The sequence below is a fragment of the Anoplolepis gracilipes genome, chromosome 5, assembly GCF_047496725.1.
Source record: "Anoplolepis gracilipes chromosome 5, ASM4749672v1, whole genome shotgun sequence".
NCBI lineage: Eukaryota > Metazoa > Arthropoda > Insecta > Hymenoptera > Formicidae > Anoplolepis > Anoplolepis gracilipes.
In genome coordinates, this window is record NC_132974.1 from 2,032,090 (window position 1) to 2,055,354 (window position 23,265).

General features: G+C 34.8%; 4 protein-coding genes across 8 annotated transcripts; 2 read left to right on the plus strand and 2 right to left on the minus strand.

Annotated features, from left to right (window-relative positions):
* Window positions 1–1,103: 1,103 nt before the first annotated feature.
* LOC140665959 (aromatic-L-amino-acid decarboxylase) lies at window positions 1,104–7,958 on the plus strand. Its single transcript, XM_072892594.1, has 14 exons — window positions 1,104–1,273; window positions 2,783–3,008; window positions 3,310–3,423; window positions 3,649–3,700; window positions 3,785–3,855; window positions 3,947–4,189; window positions 4,543–4,668; window positions 4,753–4,991; window positions 5,308–5,482; window positions 5,569–5,734; window positions 5,986–6,038; window positions 6,115–6,311; window positions 6,440–6,517; window positions 7,070–7,958. The coding sequence occupies exons 2-14, from the start codon at window positions 2,808–2,810 to the stop codon at window positions 7,206–7,208; spliced, it is 1,854 nt and encodes a 617-aa protein (XP_072748695.1). The 5' UTR covers window positions 1,104–1,273; window positions 2,783–2,807; the 3' UTR covers window positions 7,209–7,958.
* Window positions 7,959–9,989: 2,031 nt separating this feature from the next.
* On the plus strand, window positions 9,990–14,702 carry LOC140665903 (tyrosine decarboxylase). Of its 2 annotated transcripts, none has more exons than XR_012046673.1 (4): window positions 9,990–11,245; window positions 12,227–13,677; window positions 13,829–14,010; window positions 14,559–14,702. XR_012046673.1 is itself a non-coding variant. In XM_072892493.1 (4 exons), exons 2-4 carry the CDS (start codon window positions 11,045–11,047, stop codon window positions 13,833–13,835), a joined length of 1,659 nt encoding a protein of 552 aa, XP_072748594.1. In that variant the 5' UTR covers window positions 9,990–10,166; window positions 11,020–11,044; the 3' UTR covers window positions 13,836–14,702. The 2 variants fall into 2 exon arrangements, 1 of the variants encoding a protein (XP_072748594.1); XM_072892493.1 differs by having other exon boundaries at window positions 9,990–10,166; window positions 11,020–11,245; window positions 13,829–14,702.
* A 1,689-nt stretch (window positions 14,703–16,391) lies between these two features.
* On the minus strand, window positions 16,392–18,039 carry LOC140665915 (peptidyl-prolyl cis-trans isomerase H). Of its 3 annotated transcripts, none has more exons than XM_072892517.1 (3): window positions 17,844–18,039; window positions 17,603–17,717; window positions 16,392–17,086 (listed from the first exon to the last, which is right to left on the minus strand). In XM_072892517.1, exon 3 carries the CDS (start codon window positions 17,064–17,066, stop codon window positions 16,512–16,514), a length of 555 nt encoding a protein of 184 aa, XP_072748618.1. In that variant the 5' UTR covers window positions 17,067–17,086; window positions 17,603–17,717; window positions 17,844–18,039; the 3' UTR covers window positions 16,392–16,511. The 3 variants fall into 3 exon arrangements, with proteins under 3 accessions (XP_072748618.1, XP_072748616.1, XP_072748619.1); XM_072892515.1 differs by having other exon boundaries at window positions 16,393–17,144; XM_072892518.1 differs by lacking the exon at window positions 17,844–18,039 and having other exon boundaries at window positions 16,393–17,144; window positions 17,603–17,723.
* Window positions 18,040–18,604: 565 nt separating this feature from the next.
* LOC140665909 (uncharacterized) lies at window positions 18,605–23,198 on the minus strand. Of its 2 annotated transcripts, XM_072892508.1 has the most exons (2): window positions 22,376–22,523; window positions 18,605–22,064 (listed from the first exon to the last, which is right to left on the minus strand). In XM_072892508.1, the coding sequence occupies exons 1-2, from the start codon at window positions 22,520–22,522 to the stop codon at window positions 19,884–19,886; spliced, it is 2,328 nt and encodes a 775-aa protein (XP_072748609.1). In that variant the 5' UTR covers window position 22,523; the 3' UTR covers window positions 18,605–19,883. The 2 variants fall into 2 exon arrangements, with proteins under 2 accessions (XP_072748609.1, XP_072748608.1); XM_072892507.1 differs by having other exon boundaries at window positions 18,605–23,198.
* Window positions 23,199–23,265: the final 67 nt, after the last annotated feature.

Here is a 23,265-nt window from a genome sequence, read left to right on the forward strand (position 1 = left end):
GGACATTTTTTTATCAAGGATAAGTTGGCTTTAAATTAATCAATGATCAAAGAATTTGTTTGAAAGGTCACCCTGTGTTTTTTCATCAGATATCTTGAATAGATGGATCGGTTTCCGATTTTCAGAAATTTTCCCGTTGAAAGACAGAGAGCAGCCGGAACAATCCAAACGATTGTATAAGTATTTCCGACTTTATCAGATCGCAGAATGAGATTCTTCGTCGTGGAAAGTTCCTCCTCTTTCCCCTATCAATAATAGTTCTTCGATTTTTGTCGTTTCATCTTTGTTAAGAATTCTTCCAAAAACTATTAAATATTGTTAACATTGCTAAAATAATACAGTTAATACTAATTTAATGATAAAGAAGAAATCTTAAAAAGGCTAAAGATTCGTATATTTACTTATACTTACAAAATTTATGTATGAAACAAAATGAAAATGTATTTCTACCAGAAAAATGCTTATAATGTTAGCTCTACTTGTTGTTAATAAGAATGAAGTGTCTTTTACATTGTATTATTTTTAAAATTATTTTTTATTATATATTCTTATTTTTTATATTAAAGTTGTTACATAAGTTTCATATTATTTTGCAAAATTTATAAAAATCTGAATCTCAATTGGATATGAATACATTTTTTCTCCCTCCTTTTAAAAAAAATTCAAATTAGATTAATTTATTTTGCATATTTTTCTTAATATATAAAATAAATTAGTATCCATTATAGAAGTCTGCAGTCAGAATAAAAAATCAAAAACATAATTAAATTTCACTTTTTGTCATCTATCTCTTCACGCTCTTTTAATAAAATAATTCTTCCAAAATATTTCATAAAACTATTAAAAAAATATTTCTTCTTCTTTTTGTGTACGCAGATCGTTTAATCTCTCTGCAAGTAATTTCATATAATTTTCATATAAAAATTCCTTCGGAAGGTAATTTGACCTTATGATCTCTATGGTCGAATTCAAGGGACGCATACATAAGCGATAAGCGTAATTGTGTTGGGGCGGATGTGGAAAACCGATGCGGGGCGCACGTCTTTTCACGAAATGGCGAAGAAGTCCTGCCAAAGAAGGATGCGTTTGCGCAGGACTCGCCGATGGAATTTTGCGCCCTGGATGCCCCCAACATATATCCGTGGATGGCGAACTATCCCGGATTGTTCAGTTCAGTTCAGTCTTCATCCGATCCGACGACGTGAGCTCGAGTCGGTGTGTCAACCCCGATTCTATCACGCCCGTATCACCACGTCACTGCTATCAGCAACAGGTAGGAGAATGCAAAACGCGTACGCACGAGGCAACCGCGAATTTTGAGATCACGAGTGCGCGAAAGTGACAGTTGCGAGAGCGATTCGTCGTGAAAAAATATTAATCGAACCAGTTTCAGCTTGAAATTTAGATTGATTAGTACGTAACTATCACGAGAATACATATGAACGTGTAAAAATGGAGGTGTCAAGATATTGTCTCGATTTTTACTTAAAGCACTTAAATGTCCAGGTTTCGAAGGCCGCACCTTAAACGTTCAAGTTGTTTGCACCCCATGGTCACTATGGTTCCATTTTATGAAAAATAAATTTCGAAAAAGTCAAGCCCCAAATGTAAGAGTATCGCGATGCAATTGGTGTGAATATTTGATTGGTGATATTTTTATTTATATAAGGAAATATTAATAATAAAATATTCTTTTGCATTAGCTAGAGAGAGGAGAGAGAAGAGAGAGATTGTAAAAAAATTATCTATTAAGTATAACAAAACAATTTAGCATTATTATAATATGTCGATTATATATATAAGCAAATGTATTAAAATAAATATTAAAATGTAATCGATATATCGCGGCAATGAAAGTTATAATACTGATATTTTTTGTCTCTAATAATAACGCCGTTATTGTTATAAACTTTTTTTTACGGTTCAACGAATGTGTAAATATTAAACTTTTTAGCAACAATTTTTTCTAAACAAATTTGTGTATTTTTCCTCTTTCTTTATTGAACAAAAAATATATAATAAGAAAGGAGAGAAAACATAATCTATTCTATATATATACGCGGGGTGTAATTCGTAAAAAATTTCTCGTGTACAGATAGAGCGGATCAAACTGAGCAAAAAAGTCCTTTACCATTTTGCGATTTTCGCAATAATTATTGAGAAATTAATTTAAAAATATCGACCAATTCACGTCATAATATTAGCGCTCTGCGAAAAGATAGCCCGCTGTCACGATTACTATGCGTGAGACTAGCAACCGCGTGACAGCAAGCAGGCTTTTCTCGCCACGTGCAAATACTCACACAAATGGTCGATATTTTTTAATTAATTTCTCAATAATTATTGCCAAAATCGCAAAATGATATAGAACTTTTTTCTCAGTTTGATCCACTCTACCTGTACACGAGATTTTACGAATTACCGAACATCATGTATATATATAGATTTAAAGAAGAATTATCGATAAGTTAAAATGTTTGGAATTTATATAATAAAGATGCTATAAAAACAAGAAGATTGACAGAAAGTATTTAAAACATGAGATGCTTAAAGATATTTCTCTGTAGAATGTTTAAATTCAGAGTGTAATATATAAAAAGAAAGAAATTTAATGTCAAAATTATTAAAAAATTATCATAAATAACATAATTATATATGTCAAAAAAATATACAAAATTTGAAAGTAAATATGTCTATTTAAAAAATATGGAAGAGATAAAATGAGAGAAATAAAAAAAATTATATTTTCAAAAACTAAAATTTCAACGTCTTCAATTCGAAGGTTATCAAATTGATAATAAATCGTCATGGATATCGAAGAATTCCGCGTCCGCGGTAAAGAAATGGTAGACTACATCTGCGACTTCATGAGCAATATTCACACCAGGAGAGTCACGCCGGACATCGGTCCTGGCTATCTTAGGCCCCTACTGCCGTCGGGACCACCAAATGATCCGGAATCATGGGACGAGATCATGAAAGATGTGGAATCAAAGATTATGCCAGGCGTGAGTATTCGCGAGATTCGGAAGAAATCGAAACTAACAATAAATTATAAATATCAGGAAATATTCTAAATAGCTAAACTATTGCGATATCCAATTTCTATCAGAATCGCTTACAGGAATAAATTAATTTCTTTTTTTCATTTGCTTCATATTAAATCAAATCATCAAATAGATTGTGATTCTCATATTAAATAGAGAAGAGTGTATTTCAAAATTTTGTTGCGTATAAAAAAATTATTAACTTGTTGGTTATAAGAGAAAATGAGAGACTTCTATGTAAGACAAATAAACTGTCTTCCAGATCACGCATTGGCAGCATCCAAGGTTCCACGCCTACTTCCCGGCGGGAAATTCCTTTCCCTCTATTCTCGGTGATATGCTATCGGACGCAATAGGCTGCATTGGATTTTCTTGGGTGAGTGAGAAATCTCTTCGAGTAGCCTAAGAAGCTATAAGTAAATACTAGGTAAAGTTAAAATTAGACGAATCGTAGTGGCTTGACGCGGCAATAAAGTGGTGATCTGAAACCAATTCGATTTTCTCGTGAATCTTATCTGATCTCGCATCAAATCCGTATGACGGATCGTCTGCAATTATTTACTCACTGATCGTTGCCGAAATAAAATCTTACTTGTCTTAGGCGGCCAGTCCGGCCTGCACAGAACTGGAGACGATAGTCTGCGATTGGTTCGGTAATTCTCTTTTGTGATATTTTGTCAGAACGATTTTGTGAACGATCGCTTTACGGAGTAATACATCATCTTTCTGAATTATAGGCAAGGCGATTGGATTGCCAACGGATTTCCTGTATTTTAGCGAAGGCAGTAAAGGTGGAGGCGTTATAGAGGTGCGCGAAAGATTGTAAGAATATTCAAAATGATAAGCTGTAGAAAAGCCATTATTGAGAAAACGCTTTATGTGGACCATCCTGTACACAGGGCTCGGCATCGGAATGCATTCTCGTGTGCATGCTGGCCGCACGAGCACAAGCAATTGCGAGACTCAAGGAATCTCCTGCACATGCACATTTGGACGAGACCGCGCTGCTCGGGAAGCTGATGGCATATTGCAGCCGGGAAAGTCATAGTTCCGTCGAGAAGGACGCAATGATATGCTTCGTGAAACTGCGTATCCTCGAGCCGGATGAGAAGAGCGTACTTCGCGGGGATACCTTGCGACAAGTGCGTATAAATAGATCGTTTTCAATAACGTTCCACAATGTTCTCCAAAAATCCATACTCACGAGAATAAATTAATTATAATATAATTTTACATATTTTAGAGAAAATTATATACAACCAATGTCAACGCATTTAAGATACATGTAATAAATGTTATGCAATTAAATTATTATATTCCATATAATTTTTAAACAATATAAATATATGGTAATATTTCTTGTTAGCGTCATAATAATTATATATTATAAATTTGTAAATATTTTCATTACTTTTCCGCTCAATTTGTATAATTGATTTAATAACTGATTTCATATAACGCATATTTCATGTAATGCGTTCTGATTAATTGATAGGCAATCGAGAGTGACATAGCCGAAGGCTATGTTCCCTTTTTCGTCTCAACAACCCTTGGCACAACCGCCTGTTGTTCATTCGATAATCTTAAGGAAATTGGACCGGTTTGTAAAAAATATCCAGGGGTGAGTAAAATTATCTATGCTTGTGAAAAAGAGCTATTATTATGGTTTAAATTTTAGTCTTTTTAATTGAGAATTTTATTGCAGATCTGGCTCCACGTGGACGCTGCTTATGCCGGAAATGCTTTCATCTGTCCAGAATTGAAATATCTGATGGCCGGCGTCGAATACGCCGATTCCTTCAATACTAATACTAACAAATTCTTATTGACAAATTTCGATTGTTCCTGTCTCTGGGTTCGCGACAGATTTAAGCTCACCAGCGCGCTTGTTGTGGATCCATTGTATCTCCAGCACACACACGCGGATACAGCTATAGACTATCGGTTATATTGCAATCGATTAATTTAGCAAAAGTGACAAAATATCACCATTATAATTTAAAAAAAAAAAAAAAGTTATTTTACTGTGTTTTTTTTCATTCTAAAGTGTTGTTAAAATTGTTATAAAAATTGATTAATAACACAACCAATTTTAATGTCAATTATATTTAGTTATTATCAGATTTCATTTCCAATATAATTGATATCTTTAACAGATATTGATTCATGATAAATAGGATGTTAAAAAATACGAGATTAATTATATTTTTTTTTAATTGGAAATTAAATAATTATTGATAAATTTTAAATACTGTTACAGACACTGGAGTATAGCGTTGAGTAGACGATTCCGCTCATTAAAATTATGGTTCGTAATAAGAAGTTATGGGATATCTGGGCTACAAGGTTATATCCGAAATCACGTCAAACTTGCTAAAAGATTCGAGACACTCGTTAAAAAAGATTCTAGATTCGAAGTTTGTAATGACGTCGTGGTAAGAGAATATTTCTTTCTTTTTAGTATCATATTCGTTATAGTATTCATGTCACATTTGTATATTACATTCATTATATATTACAGCTGGGTTTGGTATGTTTCCGCGCTAAAGGCAGCGATAAACTGAATCAGAAATTATTGAGTACCATTAATGATTCGGGAAAAATACATATGATTCCGGCGCGAGTAAATCAACGTTACACAATACGTTTTGCACTCGCTGCACCTAATGCAACTGCCAGAGATGTTGGTAAATTATTTTTATACTCATCTTTAATTTTACAATCGTCTTCTTAAGTCCATTTTTTTCTTTTCTAAATACAATTTTCTTTGTATTTTGAAACTTTGAATTTGTATTTTGTTGACAATTTTGTGAAAATGATAAGAATATAATAATGTAAATACATTATTTATTTTATTTATTTTCTGAATTTTGTTATATGTTTTCTGTTTAAAGAAATGCATGCATCATTAGCATAAATTAATTCTACAATGTTTAAGACATGGCGTGGAGCATTATAACGGACTATCTATCCGAATTATTGGAATTCAACGTAAGTCGGAATATGATTACCTTACTATATTATGAAAATTTTTATATATCTTTATCAACGCGTGTTTACATATCAGGACGTAATGGACGAGCTAGCAGACATTCGCGAAAAGAAAAGAAAGGCCACCTTGGAGCAAAGAAGATCTTTCTTCGTACGTATGGTGTCTGATCCTGCGATTCAGCCAGGATTCACAAAGACTCCGAACAGGACAGGAGCTAAACTCGACACGCAGGCAACGATCGGCGGTATCGGATCAAACACTCAATCCGGAACGTAAGATATCTTAATTTTTTATTATGTGATTTGTGCTAAAATTAAATTCCCTAATTCTTTAATATATACACATACATATATGTATGTATAATTATTAGAAATACATATTAAATTTCTTTTATTTTTAGGAAATCTTGGATATCCTGGCCGCTTGCTTATCTCATGCAGGCGAAAGAAGCTGCTGATACTAGTGAATTATCACTCAGGTACAATTTTTCTCTTTCTCGTTACATAAATCTTATAGTTGAACGCAATATTAAAATTTATTTTTTGCATATTTAGAAAATCTTGTCATAAATGTAACGCTATAAAATATTGCATTATCGTATAAAGAACAATGCAATATAATTTCTTATAAAAAAACTTCACCTTCTGGTAGATATCTATCGATATCTCGTCTATCACTATTATACAGAGGGACAAATAGTGACTTTTCCCTTATCGCCGCTATTATATCGACCGTTACTATAATAACGTTTAACTTCATTGAAAATACGAGTCCATTACAGAATAGTCCAGAGTTCAAAGCGCGACATGTTATCTATGACTATTGTCAATCGATTTTCTTTTCCATCAAATATAATGATTTTAACTTGTCTCTTATTTTAATTCCATGAGGATCATTTTAATAAATTCGATAGATAACGACAGTGAAAATTTTGCAAGAGAAACAGGAGCATTTTATCGATTAACGTTGTAAATATGTTATTTAATATTTTATTACATATCTTCATCACATCTTCTTGGATTCTGCGCAGGTTTCGTCACTTGGACACTATGGTGCGCCTGAAAGCTGGCGGTACCGGAAGTCGTCGCGGTAGCAGTAACGGATGTAGTCCGGATCCGTCCCCGTCCGCTTCGCCCTCGCGTGGCAGGTCGCCCAACGGCCGGGCGTAATCTACTTTACATCGATTCTTTCTTTCTTTCTTCGCGAAGAGTTCTCCTTTTAAACGTGTTTTCAATCGCGAATGGATAGCTCCTTGCGCGTTCCAAGAAGTCGGAAAAGAAATCCGGTAGCTACAATAATATTACATCGGGAACTGAGATACTGCCGACAATCTCGATATTAAAGCCCATCTCAGACAACTTACATTCAATTTGGGACGGAAATAATTCTTTCTATAATTTGATGTATAGAATTGTAAATATAATTATAAGAAAGATCTCACGTTTAAACTAATCTCTGGTTGTAATTGTACATGAGCGTATAGATCATTTCTTTTGAATCGTGCAAGAATTATTTAATTCTTTAGTATTTGTCTCTTCGGGACGTCAATTGCTATCGCAAACTGCACAATTAAAATTATAAATAGTGAATTACGATTATTAAATGTCAGTTTATTGTGTGCATTTTTTTCGCGCGCATTATCTGTCTATAAAAAATTAAAAATGTATTTTAATCTACATGATTTTAATCTTGCAAATATATTATTCATATTGCACGATGTATGAAATTATATATATATAGAATGTTGTCTCAAATTTTATCGCAAATTAGAAATAAAGGGGCTAAAATGGGCTTAAAAACAGAGAACAAACTCTATTGCTCACCGAGGAATACCAATGAGATGTCGCCGAAATCGCTCCGTGGTATGTTTGATTCGATAAGAAATTAAATACGTTTCAGTCTCAATTGTGTCATTTTTTTTAAATCCCCAAATAATAAAAATTTCAAGAAACATTTATCAATGAAATGAAACATCTTGTATCTTTTATATATGTTGGAAAAGAGTTTAAAAATTTTGTTGAATATCCTATGATAAGATTCTTGAATGTGTAAACAAACTTCGAAAAAAAAGTTAAATATATAACATAATATAAACTTAAATTAGATAGATTTGAGTAAAAATAAATATAATATATTATCTACCACAACATATACGTACATTTAAAAAAAAATTGCAAGAATCGATGACGTTAAGACAAAATTTAATAACTTTACTTTTGACAAAAAATTTTATCACGATAATGAAAAGAAGATATTTTCGTTAATTGATGAAACAAAAAGAAGTTCTTATATCTTTAAAATCACTTATCATTCATTATATACATAATTTATAATTAAAAACTATAAATTAATACTTCGATGTATTGTTTTGTCAGAAAAATATCGATAAATCAATTTAAGAAATCGTATGCGAAATATGGACATTTAATAGATAAATCTGCGACAGCCCGTGTATATCGGCGATTTCAGGTTCGCTAATTTCGTCGAAAAATCACTATTATAATACACGCGCAAAAGGGCTGCCGACCAATACAAACTCGATTTAATTACTTCTCACGCGTTCACGAGCATCGAAGCTCTGGGATCCAATAGGGGGGATCCAATTCGAAAAACGACGGATGCGAGTAGATCATGCGTGAAGGTGGCGATGAGAAAACGAGCAGTGATCAATGTATGTGTGTGTGTATTACGAAGATTGACCGGTGACCTGTCACCGCTTCCACAGGGTGTGTTGTAAATGTAGGTGAAGAGTAAATGTCTATTAATAAAACGATGGAGGGACGAAGAGGGCAGAGGGGCGAGAACTTACCCCCTATGCGCGCAATACAGTACACTGTGCATGAGACGTTTATTCAAACGGCGACCCCGCTATATAGCAACACCACAGTCATTGATGCTGGGCTTGCTACATCGGCTTTCGCGAATTTTCGCATTGTATTTGCATCGCGTCGATCGAAGAAATATCACATGAAGGAAAAAAAATCAATGTTACGTAGGAAATGACACGACTACTGCAAAGTCGTCTGAATCTCTCAATACTTGTTACTGGAAATACGTTCGTTTCCTTTAATTATTAAAAACATTGGATAAAAGAAAAGAGAAGCTAGCGTCAGTCTTATAACAACAATGATCAATGTTGTAAATCACTGAGTGGAAATATAGATGAGAAATACATCTATTAATTCCTATTATACAGACACTATATATTTAAAAAGATTCATTAAAAAAAGTCTTGCAAAACGATTAAAAAGACTTGTAATACTAATTCATTAAAGATATCTAAAGCTCTACAAAAAAAATTAAAATAAGCGTAGAAGAAAGCAAATAAAAGTTGAGCGCAAAAGAAAAAATAATTTTTTTTTTTTTTAATTGAATAGCTCATTTTCATGGTCTGAAGATGGACCAAAACATACATCTATTAAATAATTGAGTTTTTTTAAACATTTCTATAGATCTTTTTGCGCTACATTACCTTCTGCGCTCGGATTTTATTTGTCTTTTTCTATTTTTTTTTATTTGCCGATTTTGACTAATTAGTCAATTCCTATCACAATTTATATGATCTTTCCTTCCCAAAAATTATTTTTTTTTTAATATAATAAAATATTAATTTTTTATTATTATTTGTTTTATTTCTATTTTAAGATTTCATCTTTAGATGACATTCACGTTGAAATGTTTGTGTTCAATATTTTACACTAATGATCTAGAATAAAGAATTCACACGGATTAAATCTGTGTCGAGATTGATAAAAAATGATGATCTAACAATAAAATATATCGCCCTTAGAAAGGTATCTGATCGAATTATCTGTTTTATAATTCATCTTTAGGTTTTAGGAAAATAAATTTCACTACGTTTTCTTCCTAGATTCTTCTCTCTCTCCTCATCTTAATTTTATCTGCGTGACAGCAGGGACGTATGGAGTCGAGACGCGCATAAAACTGACCGGCGCTTCGACAGGTGCTACTAGTCACTCGTCTGACGTGGGTCGCGGCAAATGTTCGACACGTGCGAGGAAAAATCGCGCGGCACTCGAGTTACGGGAACGAAAAATTCGCGCGACTGAGAAGGCCGATTTTCCGCCAAAGTGGAGCGATTTCTCGAACGGTAGCGGAAATAAAACGTGAGTGAAATTAACGAATTATACGTCGAGGCTTTTCAATGTCATCATTTTCGCCACTCTTCGTTGTCTCGATTCTTTAAAAAAAAAAAAAAAATGCGATGTGACTTTTACAACTCTTTAAAAAATTGTTGTATTTTAAAACCGTGTCTGTATTTGTTGCAAAAAGATTTAGTATAAAGAATTTTCGAATTCGACTTTTCCCGTCAAAGTAGCGGTAGCAGAAAAGAAATGTGAAAGTACCGATGATTTATATTGTTCAACAGTTTCGTTCACTACTCGACTCTTTAAGAATTACGTCTGGAAATCCATATTTGTTTATATTACAGAAAAATTAAATACGCTTTATTTATTAAAGAAAAAAATGTGAATTAATAATGATAATAGAATTTATCTGATAAGATAACCTTACAATTACACTGTACTTTTTGGAATCAAAGATTATTCTAGAATATTCGTCAAATGTCGTAAAATTAGTAGAATTTATATGGTCTTTGTTTTTGCTTCTGTAATATTTATGATGTGATACCTCGTGTGTAATTAATTCAATGCACGAGCATTCCACGACGTTATTTTTCATAATACTTTCGCGAATTATTATTAGATGTATTCGCCGATAGCACATTTTCTTTTGCTCGAAAGAATTAATACGCCGCGAAGAATCCTTGTAAGAGCATCGAAGAAATGATCTTTTTCTAAAGCAAATATAGAAGGATAATAGGCGCATCGGCGTGTTGACAGAAACATTAAAAAAAAGTCACGAACACACGCGGCGTAATTAAGCATATCTAATTAGGCGGGCGTTTGCTCTGCATGATTTCACGCGCATTTCTTCACAAAAATCGCTACTTTTCAGCCGGGGGGGCTTTTATTTTGGCATCATGAACATCGATGAATTCCGTGTACGCGGTAAGGAAATGATCGAGTACATCTGCGAGTACATTCGTACGTTAGAGGGCAAAAGGGTGACGGCGAACGTCGATCCCGGCTATCTGAGACATCTGATGCCGAAGGAAGCACCTCTCAAGCCGGAATCATGGGACGCCATCATGAGGGACGTCGACAGCAAAATAATGCCCGGAGTGAGTTACCTGTCGGCGATTGTAGCTAACAATTATCGATTTCTCTTTTCTCTCTCTCTCCTTCTCGCCATTGATTTCAACCCTTCCCTTGCCCCCCTCCCCTCCGCCCTGCCGATATAAATAATATTCGTGCACGTGAAAGAGAGAAGAAAAAGGAGATAGATAAGAACCTATCGCTCTGCCGTTTTCACTCCCGGCGATTTAGAAAATTAATGATGTGATGAATAAATCGCGACGCATTTTTGTAACACAAAAAGTTTGTTTCATGGGTATGCCCTTTGAAGAACTTGAGCAAAAGTTAAGGTCGAGTACATGATGATATAAAAACATATATGATGCAACACATATTATGTAAACCATGTAGGAGTATGATGATAGTTTTAACCAATAATAATTTTCAAATACAAATTAATGTGATACAATGTAGAATACCATCTCAGAAAATTCGTGGAATATACAATATTTTCATTCAAAATTTAAAATCAATATGTTTAAGAGATGGAAATTTACTTAATAAATTTTTTTTTTTACTAAAGAATCTATACTTTTAGATATATCAGTATTAATATGATATTTAGAGAAAGATAAAATATAAGGGACAATCTTATAAATTGTCAAGTGTGATAAAAAAGAATTTTAAAAGTAAAAGTAATTTCATGGCAGCGTATATACAACCAGTCGAGTAATCAGCCGGTTGAAAACTGAAGGACAGCAGCAACGTCACAATATTCCTATCTTTATTTTTGAAGAAGATAATGGCTTCGAGAAATGATATATCGCTACTTTGTCTACAAACGCTCGCAAAGTCCGTTCTTAATCCAATGCAACGTTTTATCGCGGTGACAATGAAGTTACCGCTGTCAACCGGCACTTCCGCCGTTCATTCCATCGTCCCATTCTTTTCCATGGATAAATCAATTTCAAAACATAAAAGTAGGTTACCCGACTTACGCTAGCACGTGAAAACAATACATTTTGCAGATCACCCACTGGCAGCATCCGCGATTCCACGCCTACTTCCCGTCCGGCAACTCGTTCCCTTCGATCCTCGGTGATCTACTGTCAGACGCGATCGGCTGCATCGGTTTTTCGTGGGCGGCTAGTCCAGCCTGTACTGAACTTGAAACGATCGTGCTGGATTGGTATGCTAAAGCGATCGACTTGCCATCCGAGTTCTTGTCGGAGCAGAAGATCGGCGGCGGCGTGATTCAGGGCTCGGCCTCCGAGTGTATTCTGGTGACGATGTTAGCGGCGCGCACGCAAGCAATTAAGATGCTGAAAGAGCAGGAACCCAATACGGAGGATTCGGCGTTCCTGCCGAAATTGGTGGCCTACTGCTCTACGGAGTCGCATTCGTGCGTTGAGAAAGCAGCGATGATTAGCCTGGTGAAACTGCGAGTACTCGAGCCGGATGACAAAGCTTCCTTACGTGGTAAACGACTCGAGGTGGCCATCAGGGAGGACGTGGCAAGCGGCTTGGTGCCGTTTTATGTGTCCACTACTCTGGGCACTACCGGCTCCTGCGCCTTTGACAACCTCGTAGAGATCGGGCCTGTATGCAAGCTATATCCCAACGTCTGGCTGCACGTGGACGGCGCTTACGCTGGTAACGCCTTCATCTGTCCAGAAATGAGGCCATTTATGGCCGGCATCGAGCACGCCGATTCTTTCAACACAAATCCCAACAAGTGGTTGCTGGTGAATTTTGATTGTTCTTGTCTGTGGGTGCGTGATCGAATGAAGCTCACATCCGCGTTGGTCGTCGATCCGCTTTATCTTCAACACGCTCGTTCGGGAGAATCAATCGATTATCGTCATTGGGGCATTCCGCTCAGCAGACGATTTCGGGCATTGAAGCTCTGGTTCGTCATGAGATCGTACGGCATCAACGGTTTACAGAAGTACATTAGAAATCACATAAGGCTGGCGAAGAGATTCGAGGCGCATATGAAGAAAGATAGGCGTTTCGAAATTCTGAACGACGTGCGAGTCGGCCTGGTGTGTTTCCGCTTGAAGGAGAGCGAAGAGATGAATCAGGAGCTGCTAGCCAATATTAATGCATCTGGTCGACTGCATATGATACCAGCCCGTGTAATGGGCAAATATATCCTGCGGTTCTGCGTGACGAAGGAAGACGCGACCGAAGAAGACATTGATTATGCGCTCAGCGTGATCGAGGAGCATGCCACGGAAGTAATGCTGGCACATTACGAGGGCACGGAAGATGAGTACAGAGCGAAGGGTCCAAAGAGTCCGGCTGCTCTCGACAAGAAACTCGTCCGCAAGTTCAGTTTCACCAGGAGCGTTACCAGGGACGTCTACAAGAGATCTATCTCTAAGTCTAGCCTACACGATGGCGCGACGCCTATCATGGTCGTCGATGACAACTCGCAGGTCGATACTATTGACGATGATCGTTTCTGCAATAGCAGGTAGTGTTATCTTTCTTGGCGAGTATTTAACATTCATCAAGTGTCAAAGATTTTTTTTCTGTGTTCCTTTATTTTTTTCGTCTTTTTTTTTTTTTTAACATGATATAGAAGCTTTGATGACAGTAATAATCAGCCGTTATATTGGTTTCAGATCGTGACGATGTCGATGACGGTCCCCGGCGCCGACTCGGGACGACGTAGATGATAATAATAGAAAGGGCCCTCGCTACACGGCCGTGTGATGCGAAACTGTGACGGCCCGCCGTCATCAACTTAATTCCCGAAGTCGTGTTTGTCGACAAGGACTGATTTTATCAACAATGGCATCGCTACGTAAGTGTTTAGCCAAGTCATTTATTGTCTTTGATCAAACGTTCGTTGAATACCATGCGAAAAGATTGTGGACGATGGATCGTTCGTATCTTCTCTCGAGCACGAATGATTCTTTGCGGTGAAAATATATCAATAATGCACGCAATATTGAACAAAGTTTTACGATAAAGCGTGAGATTCTTGAGCATATTTTAGACAATTCGTAATTCGTGACAGAATTCGATTAAAAAATTAATTACAAATGCCCATATAATTTACTTGTATGTAAAAATGCTCGATTAATATAAAATTTCCCTTCTTTTTTAAAAGCTTTTTTTTTATAAGATAAAGAGATTTTATTATTGAAATTATAAGATAAAAAGAATATTAAAAATATAATAATTATATAATTATATAAGAATATAATTATTTAAAAATATAGATAGAATTTTGTGGTACGTACAAATTTTGTCCCGAGTTATGGACGATTTAAAATGGGCTTTAGAGGCGACTACGCGTATAGTTAACGTATAGTCGTAATTTATTTTGATATATATATGTCTGTATAGAAGCAATAGTGAGATGAATCATTGTACATATGTAACATGTGATAATGACTGCCGATGTATGTACGGACTCCAATAATTTTATATAAAACGCTGGTGAGTAATAAAAGTGTATCGATCTCAATAAATTTACGCGTGAATTAACAATGAACGACTATACTGGTCTCGATATATACTGAGTATATCAGAATTACATTTTTTTTCTTGTTGATACTACAGTCGAGACTGTACGTAAAGGGGAGATGCGTTATAACGCTGATCATCAATTAGTTTACATTCAAAAGATACTTAATTTTAAATCTCTGACGTAAATTCTTAACTTTGATCTCAGTTAAAAGAGTATTAAATAATTAGTAAAAAAAGTATTGTTTAAGATCGTATATAATAATCGATTATAAGTTAACAAATCATGACAAACATTGTGATAATTAATATTTCATTTAAAAAATCTCAAAATTATAAAATACTCTGAAAGAATATGCATTATAGTTTTGAAGCACACTGTGTAGTGTAATAATAAAATTATATTAGAATATTTCAAATATCGTGGATGTAATATTTTTCATATAAGTGATTGAACAATTGTATGACAACATTACATCAATCAATGTGGAAATAGATTTTAATTTAAAAAATAATTGTACATAATCCTTATGATATATAATAAACAAGTGAAAAAGTTATGAAATAAAAGTTTGGAGAAAAATATTTGCAAATTGAAAGAAAACAATTGTAGATTAATAAATTTACAGTTTGAATCTCGTCGAATCAATACTGATACAGATATATAAATGTATGTGTATGGACAACTCCGATGATTTACTTTAATTCGTAAAATCAATCTCGATAAGGCAAAATTGAAGAATTATTCAAGATTACATTATTTACAAATAGAATGATTATAAAATATTTATTTCATATGTACACATGTTAATAATAAAATTAAAGTTCGTAAGATATAACTGAGTTTCCTTTTACTCACCCATTTATAATTTCAATGATAATAAACATATGAATTTTGTAAATTTATTTATTTTTGATAAAACTACTTCTTAATAGTCTAAATATGCAAATATCAAACTATTAAAGATTATAGTATACTTACAACACATCTTTTGGACATAATAAAATAATAATTTACTAAATATGCAAAAAATAAAACGTTTAACATGATTTTTTTCTTTAATTCTATTGTGCGCATTTTCTTTCTTTGATATTTCATTTTTTCTAAAAGTAATGTAACAAGAAAATGCATTTAATATACGATAGGATAATTGATAAAGAAAAAAATATATCTTGCAAAATTTTATACAAACAAGGTGTCTACTCAAATCTTGTAAAAAAAATCCCTTGATTTTTCATTATTACATGTATTTTTTTATGTTTTTCATTTATACAAAGAAAAAACATGGAGTTAAGTTTCAATGTTAGATTTCTAAATATACTAAAAAAATACTGAATAACTTTTATAAGATATTTTTCATTTATATAAAATTTTCATTAACACGTTAAAGAAATCCCTGAATATTCCCGATTTTCGAGAAAGTAGACACTCTGATAAATTATAGATATTATTCTTCTTAAAAATGTGAATCTTAGAAATAAAAGAAAAAAAAACTAAAATAAAATTATATAAAGAATTACATATATAACATTTTATACATATAATTATTATCTGAATGCTACAAGCTTTTATAAATATATATATCAAATTAGATCATTATAATATCAGAACAAAAGATGAATATAATTATATAAATTGCAAAAATAATGTATGTAAAATTATTGTATCAAGCATAGACTATTACATTTTTGTATATAATTCCAAATACACAATATTTCCACAATTTTATGTAAAATATTAATTTTATTTTTATGATTCTTTTTTTAAAGACAGGCACAATTATATCAATGTATAGTATGAATTTATATAAATATAAATAAGTAACACTACTACTACATCTGTCCACATTGAGATATTGTAACTGGAATTTTTGGCTTATTGTTCGGTCCGGTAGGAACATTTTCTACTTTTCTCATAACGAGCAGACCATCGATCACTCTGCCAAAGACAACGTGCTTGCCATCCAAAAAGTTACACTTGGCGCATGTAATGAAAAACTGACAGCCATTGGTATCCTTGCCACTATTGGCCATGGACAATAAACCAGGAGAGTCATGTTTCAGAGTAAAATTTTCATCTGGGAATGTTCCACCGCTGTAGATACTTAACACCCCAGTACCATCGCCATTGACGAAGTCACCGCCTTGGATCATAAAATCCTTGATCACTCTGTGAAAGATGGCACCTTTGAAGCCCAGCGGAACTCCATCCTTCCTGTATTCACCAGTGCAGAATTGTCGGAAATTCTCTGACGTTTTCGGGCATACATCCTCGAATAGCTCGAATATCATACGACCTATTTCAGTGGTGCCCACCGACACGTCGAAGAAGACAACCGGATTGTTAGGATTTCGCAGCTGAGCCTGAATCTGGTTCCACGTCGGCATCCTGCTTATAATCTTCCTTTCTGCAGTGTTTATACGATTGTCATTCACAGAAAACTTTGAGACGTTTAGTAGTCCACTCTGGAGTACGTCAAAGAGAAATATTCTGTTCAATCCGTAAAATATTCACGTAGACAAATATAACCTCAAAGAGATCACGCGCGATCACAGGTTAGATTTCCCTTGGAAATCAACTTTGCAGCGTGTGTAATTCGCGCAGAACGATCGATCACTGATATTAACGAGCGATAAACAGTGATAAAAGATTAGCTTCGTGTTAATTTGCGCGTAATATAAGCGTATCTGATTGTAAACACGTTTTCTGGCGAGACCGCGAAAACGACGATACGGCGTTCAAATGGAGGTTAAGGTTCTTATTGCGTGATCATTTCAATGATTAAAAGAAAGCCCATCTCGTTGAGTGATATATGAATATTATTACAGGCCAATTAATAATAAGAAATGATTTAAATGCGTTTTTGTTCTCGAGTTATTTTGTAAATAAACATCGCAGTGACTCTCATTTCGATTTAGCTTACCTTGCTCGGAGAGGAATCCGGACAGATTCGATGATCAAACGATTCGATCCTTATTTCCTCAAAATATCCCCCAGTATCATTGCAGCAAGACTCGGGACGATAAGCACACGCTCGTCTAGAAATTTCAAATTAAATAAGTGGTCAAACTTGACAACTGTATTCGCAAAAAAACTGCGCGCTTATCGCTATTTATTACCGGCGAGACACACGTGATTGCGCGCGATTCTTGTTTCCAACATACCAATGTTTCTCTCTGAAAGATCTGTTTCTTTCAGCCGTATTTTCTGCCCTTTATTTCCCTCCTCTGTTTCTCTATTTTATTTTAGCGACTTGTTTGAAATAAATTTAAATAACTGCGTCAGAGAAAATGATATACGCACAGATAAATTTATCGGTCGTCTAATACGAAAAACGTAGCGTCGTGAGGCTGGCGTGCCATTGAGCGGAACGGAACGCGCGGAACCAGCGCGACCAATCACGGAACGGCATGAAAAGAATGGAATGGTTGTGATTGATCGCGCTGGTTCTGCGCGTTCTGTTCCGCTACAGATTTCTGCTCAATAGGACGCCAGCCTGACGTTTGCGTTAGACCTGTGATTGGTTGATTTCTCGATGCTACAAAATGTTTGCTGCGTTCCATTTGGCGATCGCAACACACGCGAACATATCATTTGTCTTTGTTTAATTTTCAGTAAACAAGGATAAAATAATTTTAGGAGCGTTTCCATCGTCAAATGAAATATAGCCAAAATATAGCTCAACACCAATTACTTGTTCACATATTTAATATTATTTTATGCAAAATTATTTACTTTTTAAATGTAAATATTTTTTTTTACTTTTATATGTTTCTTTTAATTTTATTATATTATTATTTATTTTTATACTATATTATTTTTTATATTTTTATACTATATATTTTATATTTTTATACTTTTTTACGTTGCTCTTAAATTATCAATTTTAATACAATTGTATGACATAAATATATACAACAGTGAGATATAATTAAACATGTTTGAATAAATAATGAATACATATGTAATAAATAATAGATGATTTTACAAAATAAAGTACACTTTATTTTCTTATTGCACACCTCATATTTTACAGTTTCAGTATTATTAAATTCTATTTGGATATGACTTTTTGTTGGTAACATAAGTTGCATAAACAGAAATATATATAGGTACATATAAAAACTGTAACATATGCCGGATTGCAAATATCTTATTTATTTTCTTAGGATATGTAGCCTTTTTTTCAAGAGAATCAATGGTAGAATATATCTACTTGATTTTACACACACAATCCATATTCTTTAAAATTATCTTACCACATCTTATGTATATCACCTACATGTTTAAAAGCAATTTATAATATTTAATGTCCTGGGAAAGGGAAGGACATATATATACTTTGTGCTAATCTATTATTAATTATTAAAATTTCATTGGCCTACAAACACGAGGAAAATAATAATGTAGAGACAAAAGGTAATGTGACATATTATGCATATAATAATTGAAACAAAATAGTCTTTTTATAAATAGTAATTAAATGAAGTATTAATATTAAACTAAAGGTATACTATTCATGTCTGCCCTTTACTGAAAATATCTTTCTTTCACTAAAGATACATTTAAATTAAATTAAAGACAAAGATATAAAAAAAAGATACTAAAAGAATGCTGTTCTTTATTTATAACATGCGTTTATTCGAGACTGTTTAAATATTCTTATGGTAATTTCCCATTTGATGACAAAAAATTAAAAAATTGCATTTTTACATCAAATTATAATGAACTATTATATCTGAAATATCAATTTTCTTAGTTTCATGATAATATTTAACTGTAATAAATTATTAAATGTAACATTTCATAAAAAAAAAGCTATAAAACATATAATTAAATTTGAAATAAAAATTAGAAATTTTTGAAAATTAAAAGATACATATATACCTTTTTAATTATAACATTTTCTAATTAGAAATAGATATGCATCTTATATAATTAAATAAAATGTATATTTTTTCAAACTAACTTGATGCACATCAACTTTGTAACAAATGTACATAACATTATGTCTTTTTTTCACAAAAATTAATCTTGTTTAAAATATTGCATATAAAAACATTATGAATAAATTCTGTGCGATATAAATTTCTCAATAGTAAAGGATCTGTTGTATGTACACTTGTTACTTTCTACAGAGTTGCATTAATAGCATGTGGAATATCACAAGCAATGCAATGAACAGCAAAGTGTAATGGTGGTAATTATATATGAACCTTAATATGTTCTTTCAACATATTTTTATCAGCAAAAGTTTCTTCGCAGATCTCACAAGTAAAATCCTCTTCATCATCGCTGTCATGTTGATACTGTACAACTTGGATAACATGAGATGTCCCTTCTTGAGATGTATCTAAAGTATCTTGTTCATCTTGATCTATTTCTTCTTTTAAAGTTTGTTGAGTTATTACATCCATAGGTATATCTGCGCTGCTCACTTGTATAATTTGGCTGGAGTAATTTTCGTGACTCTGGGGATTCGGTATTGCTAGAACAGGTAGCGATTCGTTCTGCTTCGATATTATATTTAAAGTATTGTTCTGTTTAGAAGATTGAATTAAGTGCATCGTGGATATGTTGTTTTGTCTGATCGTTTCATCAAGCGCACTATCTACGGATTCTGTCGACACAATGTGCGCCGTATCATTTTGCTTATCTATAGCAATCATATCGAGAGGATCCCGATGATTCTGATCTACTTGAAGTACGTGAATGTTCTCGTCTTCTTTGCCTTCCACAATAAACCGTATGTTGCTGTGTTTAAGCTCGGATATCGCTATGAAGCCGTCGCTACGTTTTTCCGTGGTGACCACAACGAAGGCATTCTGCTTCTCGTTCATAACGTGCAAATCGTCCGATTTATCAGACGTATCGGTGATGGATAATAAGGCTTCATTTTGCTCCGCCTTGGAGATGAAATGTTCCAAGGCAGTATTTTGTTTTGCCCGTGCATTGCATGAAGACGCTGACTTCGATGATTTCTTCTTCGTTGGCTTTGATTTTGGAGAGACGTCGTTGTTAGTCTTTGCCTTTGCCTCGGCTATCATCTGATCCGAATGCTTAACGATGTGCGCGCAGAGTTCATCGCGATCTTGATTCAGGGCACCGCACAGGGGGCACGGATACGGAGGACTGCTCGCTTCTGTCTCGTTCTTTCCCGCGGCGTGGACCCATCGAACGTGCTCGCGCAAGACCACTTTCTGGTTAAAAGCCCTCGAACATAACGGACACACGTGCGGTCTCTCCCCGGTGTGGATCCGTTCGTGCTTTCTCAAGGTTCCACCATCCCGAAACGCTTTCCAGCAAAACTTGCAACCGTACGGTCGTTCGCCGGTATGTGTACGATTGTGTATTAAATATCCTTGGCGAGATGAAAAGGTTTTCGAACAGGTGTCGCATTGAAAATGCGCCGGACTCCCAGCGTGCGTTCTACCGTGTTCCCAGAGACCTTGACGCGACACGAAGCTCTTTCCGCATTCAGTGCAAGTGAACGGCGAATCTCCAGGATGCGCCGACAATCTATGCTCATCCAACTCGTTTTGCTTCTCAAACTGCGAACCGCATACTTCGCACGAATACGTTTTCTTCCGATGGATCCATTGATGACGAAACATCTTCTGCTTGGTCGTAAACTTCTTTCCACACTCGGAACAAGCATGCTTGCCCCACTTGTTGTTGGGTACGCCTTGCTCTATATTGTTTTGCATTATCTTCTTGGCACAGGTAGTCTGATGAGTCGCCAAGTGATTTGCATCTTGGAACTGCTTGTCGCAGTATTCGCATTCAATCGGTACGTTCCAATTTTTAGAAGTGTGAATCTTTTCATGAGATGCCAATGCAGTTGCGCGTGAAAAAGTGATTCCACAATGCTTGCACGTGTACTGTTTACTGTTTGTTTCGACTTTAGCATAATTTTTTCTGTTTGCGTTATTATACGAAAGCGTCTCGACTTTGACTATTCCGTCGGGAGTATTAAACGAATTTATGGATATATCGTACTGTTGACTATTGTTAACTGGACTGCTGATATTATTTTGCTCAGTGTACTCGCTGAATTGTGTCACCTCACCATTAGGCATTACCGTGAATTCCTGCAGTGTATCCATCTTCTCCTGATGATTCGATATTGTGGTAACTGTCGATTGTTCGTTATGAAAATTGTATGATGAGACTGGCCATTGAACTTGACATACATCATAATTCTGTATAGATTGAGCAGACGAAGAAGATGGCATCTGAGATGTATTTTGCGAATCAGAGGCATTCTCCGGCCACTTCCTAAACGTTTCCATTGATTGAGACATATTATTCCCTTGTGTCTGCATGATTGCACGTCCCGCAACATATGTATGTATCTTCATGTGATTAGATAAGCTGGAGGGTCTCTGAAAATCCGAGCCACAAATGGTGCATTTATGTGGACGTTCGACTTGATGTACCTGCAGCATGTGTGCTTGCAGACTGCTTTTAGAACGAAACAAATTGCCACATGTTCTACATGCATGAGGACGATCCACCTGATGACATACCATATGATTATTCAGATCGATCTTTCTCTCAAATCTCTCTCCGCAAGTAGTGCATGATAGCTTAGATACTGTACATACAGACCGATGTTCAACCATCTCTTCTTGTGTAAAGAGACACTTACAAATTGGACAGCTCATTTTCTTGTTTTCAATGCATGGATACATACCGCCGAGTTGACGCAGGGCTTCCACAGCCATGGACTCGTCGTCACCTGACGTATACTGCTGTGGCTCCTCTTGCTTGATGTACATCGGATACACCACCTGATTGTCATCCTCTTCCTCCGACTGTTCTGTAAGAATTTCAACAGCATCTTGCGACTCAGCAATATCAGTATTGTTAGTATTATTGACTGAGACTTCCGTAAGCTCTTCCTGAAGGACGCATTCGTCAACGCATTCGACAGGTTCGCATATCTCCTCATGAGATATCATATTCTCTTGTATGGCATCGTGCACACCGTCGAGAGGAAACGTCACATATTGTTCGCTCTCGTGAGTTTCCATTTCATTTGCTATTTATTTGCGTTTCATCAACATTACATCAACGTGAAACGCATTATAACATGCACGAGGCGACGTTCAAGGAAACCTAGTTTCACCTCAAGTTAAATCTTGTAGGTTAAGTTGGGCCCTGTCGTTAGCAAGACAGGAGACAGGCTGTCGAGTGTTATTACGTATATATTATTATTGATATATTATCACGCCTGGATGATTATCACGCGCAATTTATAACCAATGAATAAAATATATTCTCTCCTTCGTTTTACGAGCATAGGTACTGATACAGTCTTACACGCACAGAGAAAGATATACCTTTTATATACGTTTTATGTAATAATTTTTTTATCGTGGAATTTAAAGAGAGATCCGCATGAAAAAGTATAATCGTGCGAACGAATTATTCGAATTTAATTTCCAGATGGCTTAAAACACTTTAAGAAAGCTACAATACTGCGAGGTTATCTGCAAAGCAGTGCCCTATATTGGATATTACCTGAAGGTGTGCGATAATGAATGCCAGAAAGGCAACTGAAGCTGGATAGGCGATGAATAT

What these genes read in the sequence shown, in the direction of transcription:
- LOC140665903 (XM_072892493.1), top strand. Translation starts at nt 11,045, where the DNA reads ATGAACATCGATGAATTCCGTGTACGCGGTAAGGAAATGATCGAGTAC. An exon ending in ACAGCAAAATAATGCCCGGA is followed by an intron (nt 11,246 to 12,226) that starts GTGAGTTACCTG and finishes TACATTTTGCAG; the next exon opens with ATCACCCACTGGCAGCATCC.
- LOC140665959 (XM_072892594.1), top strand. Translation starts at nt 2,808, where the DNA reads ATGGATATCGAAGAATTCCGCGTCCGCGGTAAAGAAATGGTAGACTAC. An exon ending in GCGGGGATACCTTGCGACAA is followed by an intron (nt 4,190 to 4,542) that starts GTGCGTATAAAT and finishes ATTAATTGATAG; the next exon opens with GCAATCGAGAGTGACATAGC. An exon ending in AAGTTTGTAATGACGTCGTG is followed by an intron (nt 5,483 to 5,568) that starts GTAAGAGAATAT and finishes TATATATTACAG; the next exon opens with CTGGGTTTGGTATGTTTCCG.
- LOC140665909 (XM_072892507.1), bottom strand. Translation starts at nt 22,715, where the DNA reads ATGGAAACTCACGAGAGCGAACAATATGTGACGTTTCCTCTCGACGGT.
- LOC140665915 (XM_072892517.1), bottom strand. Translation starts at nt 17,066, where the DNA reads ATGCCGACGTGGAACCAGATTCAGGCTCAGCTGCGAAATCCTAACAAT.